General features: G+C 48.5%; 1 protein-coding gene across 1 annotated transcript in view; it reads left to right on the forward strand.

The window, feature by feature from the left end:
• Positions 1-8978, forward strand: part of LOC102812607 (ATP-binding cassette sub-family A member 3-like) — a 116790-nt gene that overhangs the window by 91171 nt on the left and 16641 nt on the right. Inside the window, exons 18-21 of the mRNA XM_006873962.1 lie at positions 3208-3514; positions 5557-5830; positions 5930-6134; positions 6792-7011. Of these exons, the coding sequence (XP_006874024.1) occupies positions 3208-3514; positions 5557-5830; positions 5930-6134; positions 6792-7011 (1006 nt within the window). The remainder of the gene's footprint in view (positions 1-3207; positions 3515-5556; positions 5831-5929; positions 6135-6791; positions 7012-8978) is intronic.

Genomic DNA, 8978 nt, shown 5'->3' on the forward strand with positions numbered 1-8978 from the left:
TGACCTGGTCCTGTCTCATTAACATAACATCTGTGACCTGATCCTGTCTCATTAACATAACAGCTGTGACCTGGTCCTGTCTCATTAACATAACAGCTGTGACCTGATCCTGTCTCATTAACATAACAGGTGTGATCTCTGTCTTATTAACATAACAGGTGTGACCTGATCCTGTCTCATTAACATAACAACCTGTGACCTGATCCTGCCTAATTAACATAACAGCTGTGACCTGGTCCTGTCTCATTAACAGAAAGCTGTAGCCTGATCCTGTCTCATTAACATAACAGGTGTGGCCTGGTCCTGTCTCATTAACATAACACAGTGAGTGGATCCTGCCTCATTAACATAACAGGTGTGACCTGATACTGTCTCATTAACATAACAGCTGTGGCCTGATCCTTCCTCATTTACCACAGGCAAACATTCACAACACACAGCATGGCCTTGGCATGTCGACACGTATTTTGAGGAGACATAATTCAATCCCTGACACTCGCTATTAACATAAATTGACTGCCGCCCGCCTAAGGTTTCTACTTAATCTTTCAAGTTGTCCATTTGGTCCCATAGAGATCATTCTGAAAAGAGCATATTGCTCAAGGCAGAATTTTTTGACAAATTTAGCTCAATTGTTTGGTCTTAAAGGACTTAGTGGGATAGTTTTGGTTTAAAGTTTAAAGGTGATCTTAGGGCAATTGTGTCAGAGGTACATCCATCCTCAGTGGCTTTAGAAGCCCATGAGACTTTGAAATACTTTTCTGCATTTCCCCCTTTTGATCGGGATTCGTCTGTGGAATCTTTTGTCAGAATGTTCAGTAACGGTAGCCCAGGACCAGCTCTCATAGCAGAGGAGGCATCGAGTCACATGTTCCATTTCTCTCACCCAGGACTGGCTCTCCTTTCTCTGTTCCTCTCGGTAAACACAGACCAATTGTTGTAATTTGGGTGGCCACTCACAGGCTTTTAAGATTCATCGTAAAGTTGTCTTAATTTAACTACCCACAAGATATTTTTGTAAAATGATGAGACTGCCTGTCATGGATTAGTAAAAAGATTAAATTTATTGTTTCATAAACTTGAATCCAATACATGACAGGGGAAGTTGTCCATATGGGAAGGATCTGGGGGTTGTCTCTACAGACAGGAGACTCTTCTCCAGTCCCAGTGAGGAGGTCTCCAAACGCCCCTTGGAGACAGCTATAAGTCTCTCTCAGTGTACATACCACCTTACGTGTGAGCTTATTGACATTTAAATGCCTGCCGGAAGTGAATGTAACCTGCCTTCTGTGGAACGTGGAACTCTTGGTGTTGTGTGATACACATTTTCAGGTATTTGCCAGTGTTCTGGCCAAGAACTAAGAAATGCCTGACGAGTACACCTGCCCCCAAACCGCCTCCTGAGAAGAAAGTAGTGCAGAAGACGGTGAAGAGCTAGGCCCCTGCCTGCCCACAGCTTTGTAGGAGCCACGAGCAGCAACATGGAAGCGCCTAGCACGGACCCAAGGGTCTCCTTTCCTACCGTGCCAGTTCTAGCTCTCTCTGTGCACTTTGACCTTTTCTAGCACTGATGGACAAGACCTCTTTACAATATTCAAGAACAAAGATATCAGTCTGAGGACGAAAGTGCGCCTGACCCAAGCCCTGGTGTTTTCAGTAGCCTCATATGCAAGTGAAAGCTGGACAACTTTCTGGCCTCCTGTGCTGAGACCAGAAGTACTGGCCAGTCCTGGGCTAACATTACTGAACATTCTGACAGAAGATTCCATAGAAGTATCCTGATCAAAAGGAGAAAAATGCAGCAAAGTCATAGAAGAATTGATGCCTTTGAATTATTGTGTTAGAGAGGAGTGTTTAAAGTCCCGTGGCCTGCCGGAAGAACAAACAAATCTGTGTTGGAAGAAGCACCACCAGAGTGTTCCGTAGAAGTCAGGATGGGGAGACTTCATGTCTCATACTTCGGACATGTTATCAGGAGAAGGACATCACGCTTGGTAAAGTGGAGGGTCAGCAAAAAAGACGAAGACCCCCAATGAGATGGACTGGCCCAGTGGCAGCAACAGTGGGCGCAAGTGTAACAAGCATTGTGAGGCTGGCACAGGACCGGACAGGGTTTCGTTGTGTTGTGCGTAGGAGCGCTATGAGCCAGAACTGAGCCGACAGCACCCACCACAACAGCACTGATGCTGACCATCCCTGTGTGTGGGCCTCACAGAGCTACACAGGTGTGTCTATAGGGTTCATTGTTGGTGTGAAGGGCTGTTGACTTATAACGACCCTGAATCGTGTTTCCAAGGAGCAGATGGTGGGTTTGAACTGCTGACCTTGTGGTTTTCAGTCAAGTGCTGATCCTACAGCGCCACATTAGGAGTCCTAGGGTTCATTACCAAGTAGAATTGATAGGTTAAAGATAAATGAAGATCCACCAACCCACCCACAGTGGCATTTTCCCCACATCCTTGTCAACTGTAAATTTTTGCCAGTCAGATAAAGTGGAAATCAAATATGGAACAATACTCAAAATTATTTTTTAAAAAGGGAAAAACAGGCCAGACTTATCTGAAAAGCACTGGTGGAATTCCAGAGACCATGGTCCTGAGTTACCGGTCAGACCTGGGGCTTAGCTCACCCCACAGGCCTGTGAGGTTAGGCTAACACCAGGGAGGTACGCACTCCTTAGAACACCCAGCCCTATGAACTCAACAGTGCAGCATGTACCCGGGAATCGAGCGCAGTAGGCAGGAAGGGACAGGAAGGAGGACGACTGGAGAACAGGGAACACAGGAAGGAAGGGGAAGAGTGCCGCCACATTGTAGAGGCTGCAACCAGTGTCAGGAAACAAAAGGTCTGTGAGTTGTTGAACAGAAAACCAATTTGCTTGGTCAACTTTCACCCAAATTACAATAAAATGTTTTTAAAAAATGTTTTTTCCTGCCAATCTGGTAGGTGGGAAAGCTCTATCTTGCTTCCATTTACGTATGGTTTCTGTTCAGACTACTCTTCCAGATTCTTCCCCATTGTGTCTCCTCTCTGCCATTCAATCCCAGTCAAACCATAAATTCAGAGAGTATGAACCCGAAGCAAATGGCCACCCGCTGGGGAAGGCTCCTGCAATTGCTGCTGAAACACCACTGCGCCGACGCCATTTCTGTGGCCCCGTTAACATGCATGCGGTGTCCCCCCCCACCCCCCCGTCTCCTCCCCCAGTTCCATCTTCTCTGCCAACAATTCTATGCCGTATTCCTGAAAAGGATGACCTATTCTTGGCGCAACTGGATGATGCTGCTGTCTATTAAGGTCCTGGTGCCGCTGGCGATCGTTGTATTCAGCCTCATGTCCTTCAACCTCAAGACCCTGAGTCTGGAAAACGTCCCCCTGGAGGTGACTCTGCAAACGCATGGCCAAACCATTGTGCCGTTCTTCATTTCTAAGGATTCCAAACTGGGCTCACACCTCTCCGAAAGTTTTGCCGCAATGCTGGTGGCCGAGTTACAGACCCCTCTGGAGGTGCAAGGTAGGTGCCGAGTGCCCGAGAACTAAGTAGGAAGGCGGCCTACACTCTGCTCTTTGTGGCACTGCCCAGCTGAGCTTGCAGTAGACAGTTTCAGAAACCATCTCTCAGATTCCAGTGTGACCGCGAAATGACAGCTCCTGGAAATGAGACTATGTGTGTGTCTCTAGGGATGAAGGGACAGCCAGAGAGACACTGAAGAACAACCCAGTGTGTTTGAATTGCCTACGGTTTACACTCCCTCCCGAGAATGGTGATATTAGAAAGCCAAGGAGCCTTGGTAACACAGGGGGTTAAGAGCTTGGCTGCTAACCACAAAGTCTGCAGTCCTGCCAGCGGCTCCAGGGGAGAAAAGACCTGGGATCTGCTCCCTCAAAGTCCCTCTGTGACAGTTCTACTCTGTCTTCTAGGGTCACTGTGAGGCAAAATGGACTCAACAAAATGTCACAACCTCCAACAGCATTAGAAAATGAAACAGATGAGCAAAGGAGGAAGTCAGTACCTCCAGGGGAAACCATGCATAAAAGAGGTCTAATCATATTATGGGAGTCCTGGTGTGGTGGCTGTAGGACAAGCACTAGGCTGTAAGGTTGCTTTGAACCACTAGGTCGGTGGTTCAAACTCACCAGCCACTTTTTGGAAACCCTATACAGGCTCACTGTGAGTCAGAACCAACTCCATGGCACTTAGTAACAAGCAGGCAATTTATAATATGAGGGGACTTCAAAAAGCTCGTGGGAAAATGGAATTAAGAGGTAGTGGACTTTTCTCACGAATTTTTTGAAGTCCGTTCCTACACTACCTGGTGTAGCTGTGTGTAACATCTCCTTTATCAGCGTCATGTCAAATCTGACAATGGATTCCGCCCACATGATGCTGTGATGCCCTTGTGAGAGGAAACCAAGAGGTCAGTAGCTAATTGCTGGACCTGAAGGATCAGGAGCAAGAGGTGGAAGCATGTGGTTTAGAAACAGTGATCATAGTAGGCAAGAGGTTGAAAGTGGCTGGGGAAGAGCTTTTCTGGGGAGCAGGCCCCAGGGAGGGTGAGGGCAGGGGGAAGACTACCTGGTCTCACTGCAAGCTTTCATGAGGACTCAATTTTAAAACGTGCATCCATGTGTTAAGCCCTGGTCATGCAGTGCTTAAAGCATTAGCCTGCTAAGTGGAAGATTGGTGTTTCAAAGCCAGGCGCTGTGGAGAGAGATGCGGCAACTGGTTCTGTAAAGACAGCCAGCCTCAGAGACCTCCTGTGGGGTCCCGATGAGTCAGAACCCACTGGTCAGCAGTGCAGTGGCTTGGGTTTTGTTGTTAAGTTGTTAAGTGCCGTGGAGGCAGTTCTGACTCAAAGCTACTCTATATAGGCTTCCAAGGAGCAGCTAGTGGGCTGGTGGCTGTTAATTATTATAATGAAAGATAAAAGCATAAAGGAATTGTGTTTTACTGTTAACTACAAAGTCAGCAGTTCAAGGAAACCCTGTACAGGGTCACTATGAGTTGGAACTGACTTGATGGCACTTAACAACAACTGTGTTTTGTAAAAATCAAAGTAGAGAGCGGATGCAGACAATGATGTAACCAAATGGTAGAGAACATGGCTAACAGGGCCCTCCCTACCTCTGTCTCTTCACATGCAAAGCAGGAGACTTAGACCTGGCCCCTCCTTCCAGAACTAGTATTTGTCACATGACACTATGTGCTGAGAATGCTCCAGGGTCCTATGGGTAACAACTCCATCATTTCAATGCTGACGGGTCAGGGCTCGTATGGGGACGGCTCTGACTGGGAGGGCTGGAGTCAGCGCTGTCAGATTAAGACCTGAAGGCTGAGGAGAAGGTACTGAAGACCACCCTAGGCAATGAGTGAGGAGAAGCCAGAAGGAAGCTGTGAGTGTGCTCTGGGGGAGGGGAGGCCGGGGAGACCGAAGATGCACAGTGGAAGGCAGGGGGCTCTGCTGGGGACAGCCAGCAGACACAGTAGAGATCAGTGAGGAGCGGCGAGGCCTCCCTCACTGCTCGTTGCCCGGTGGGTGTTGGGCCCCATCCCAGGTCCCATAGAAGAGTTCCTACTGCTGAAGAAAGAGGAAGAGTCTGAGGGCTTTGACACGCGCTATGTGGTGGCAGCCTCCATTGAAGATGTCAAAGGCCACACCTTCGTGACGGCTCTGTTCAACAACCAGGCCTTCCACTCCCCGGCCCTGGCCGTCACTCTGGTGGACAACTTTCTATTTAAGCTGCTCTCTGGGGCCAATGCTACCATTACCCTCATCAACCATCCTCAACCGCAGAGTGCCATGGAGGCCTCCGAGGACATCCTCTACGAGTATGTGCCTCCCCACGCCTGCGCCATCCTGTGTCCTCTCTGAAGTACAAGCAGGTCCCCTGAGACCACGGCCTGCCCCCTGTGTCCTGTCTCTTGCAGGGGTCTCAAGGTGCATTACCTGGTTATCAACCTGCTCTTTGGAATAACTTTCCTGTCTAGCTCCTTCTCCATATTGACAGTGAAGGAGAACACCAACAAGGCCAAACACGTCCAGTTTGTCAGCGGCGTCCATGTGGCGACCTTCTGGCTCCCCGCGCTGCTGTGGGACCTCCTCACCTTCCTGGTCCCCAGCCTGCTGCTGCTGGTGAGCGTGGCCGAGGGCTTGGGTGTGGGGGATTTGCCCTGCCAATGAGGAGCCCCACCAGAGCTAACTGATGGGAGTCTGGGCTCCTGGGTTGGCACACCCTCAGTGAAAGAGGCTTAGTTCCAGGGGACCTGCTCCAGGGCTCAGGCTCCATGACCTCCCCACAGCCACTCCCCACACTGCTGAGAAACGGCCTTCATCCCAGTGAGAGAGGGAGAGGTGGGGATCATGGCAGGGAACCGTTGGGTACCTGCTGTTGTTGTTGTTGTTAAGTGCCATCGAGTTGGTTCCGACCCATAGCGACCCTGTACAGGGTTTCCGAGGGTGTCAATCTTTACGGGAGTAGAAAGCCTCATCTTTCTCCCGCGGAGCGGCTGGTAGTTTCAAACCGCTGACCTTAAGGTTCACAGCCCGATTCATAACCACTACGCTACCAGAGCTCCTTGCTACAGGGTACTTGCTTCTGGTTCCTTTATGCATCCCTCTTTGGAGCCCCTACCCCCAGTATTGCTGCACTGTGGTGGCGGCTGCAGCTTTCCTCAGTGCTTGCTCCTCCTCCGGCAGCAGTGGATGAGAGAGCCCTGCCATCAGCTCAGCCTGAAAACTTCCAGAGTGTCACAGGGAGCTCCCCGTGTCTTGTCCCCCGCCCCTTCCAAGATGGCACTTGTACATTACAAAGAAGAAGCCTTCACGCACGGAGAGAACTTCCTGGCCGCACTCCTGGTGCTAATGCTCTACGGCTGGGCCATCATCCCCTTCATCTACTTGATCAGCTTCTGTTTCACCCATGCCGGCAACGCGTTTGTGAAGCTAGTCATCACACTCACCTTCCTGAGCATCGGACCCTTCATCCTCATCTCCGTCACAAATGAAAAAGGTAAGGCTCTTTGGAGCCATGGGCGATGGATGTATCAAGCAAATGGGCGTCTGCCAAAGCCTCGGGTGAGGATGCACACAGCAGTTTTGATCCTAAGGTTCCTAAACCGGACAGATTCCAAACAGGTAAACCGATGAGTTACATTCATAAAATGGCCCACTGCTCAACACTGGGCAGGAAAGCCACAGATGCACACAAGTCTGGGTGTTGTAAAGACTACGACGGTCGGTGCAGCCGCAGTCCTGCAGCAACAGGGGTAGCAAAGACCTGGGCTCAATGCGCAGGCAGGTGCCCGCTGACTAGGTGTTGGCCAGTGGCAAGGCCTGCAGCCACAGATGTGTGGCAGAGGACAGGCCCACAAATGTGTGAGGGCCTTCAAAAAGCACACAGAAAAATGGAACTCAAAGGTAAGGGAATTTTTCCCATGAACTTTTTGAAGCCCCTTTATATTTATGTATGCTGCAAATTATACCCATGACTATTCTAGAGCCTCAAGGGGAAAATAAAACAAACACAAGAAAACAATGTCATCGATTCAATTCCAACTCATAGTGACCCTGTAGGACACAGTAGAACTGCTCCTTAATGTTGGAGACCGTAAATCTTGTGTGACAGGAGACAGCTTCATCTTTCTCCCAATAATGGACCATGTTGGTGTTGGTGCTAAGTGTCGTCAAGGACCTGCTCAACCTTGCTGTTCAAACCGACCTTGCAGTCCAGTGCTTATCCTCCAGTGCCACATGTTCCATAATGGAACATACAGGGGGAAATTATAAACCCTAACCAAACACTTTAAGGGAGTAAGTTGCTGGGCCTGGGGATATTCTCAGGAACCATCCAAGTCAATTGGCATAACATAGTCTACAAAGACAAGAGTCTACATTCTACATTGGTGAGTAACAACTAGGGTCTTAAAAGCTTGTGAATGACCATTTAAGGTGCGACTATTGGTTTCTCACCAACTGGAGCAAAGCAGAGTGAAGAAAATCAAAGACACAAGAAAATTCATTACTCCAGAGGACAACTGACCATGTGAAACCCTCGTCTTCACAACCCTGAGATCAGAAGAGCTAGATGGTGCCCGGTTACCACTGCTGACCTCTCTGAAAGAGATCATCATGCGAAGTCCTAGGTAGGAGAGAAATATGTAACACAACACAAAATCATAAAAAGACCAGGCTCATCAGTCTAATAGGGACCAGTGAAACCCTGGAGACTAAGCCTCTCAGTCATCCCCAGGGATCAACTTTCAGTCAGAGGGTAGAGAGACCTATCGGGTGAACAATAAAACGTCTTAGAATAACCGATCATTGGAGATCAAAAGGACAGCATGTATCCATGACTAAAGCTCAGAAGGCAGGAGATGAAATAAGGGAGAAGGATGGATGGAAACAGTCAACACAAGGAGGGAATTGTAAGAGAGTCTTTACACTGTGGGGATGTGGTCAGTGTCATGAAACAAAATGTCTATGAATTGTTGAATGGAAAAGCAATTTGCTCTGTGAACTTCTACCCAAATCACAACAACAAGTTTTAAAGAAAAGAAACAAACAATGCTATGCAAGCAGCTGATGAAAGACTACACCCCTGACACGCCCCTTTCCTGAAGGAGACCATTCAGTGGCCCCTTTCTGTTCACGTGACTACCTCTGGGTCTCTGGACACATTCCATGAGCACAGTTAAGTGTTCTGTAATTCCCATTTTTTGCAATATTATCCATACTTGTTTAATGATCTACACAGTTGAATACCTTCGCAAAATCAGTAAAGTGCAAGTAAACTTTTTGATATTCTCTGCTTTCAGCCAAGATCCATCTGATGTTAACAATGATGTCCCTTGTTCCACATCCTTTTCTGAATCTGACTTGACTTTCTGGCAGTTCTCTGTCACTATATTGCTCTAACCGTTTTTGTGATATTAATGATATTGTCAGCTTGAGGACTAAGGTGCGCCTGACCCAAGCCAT

The sequence above is a fragment of the Chrysochloris asiatica genome, unplaced genomic scaffold (assembly GCF_000296735.1).
Source record: "Chrysochloris asiatica unplaced genomic scaffold, ChrAsi1.0 scaffold00257, whole genome shotgun sequence".
In the NCBI taxonomy this organism is placed as follows: domain Eukaryota; kingdom Metazoa; phylum Chordata; class Mammalia; order Afrosoricida; family Chrysochloridae; genus Chrysochloris; species Chrysochloris asiatica.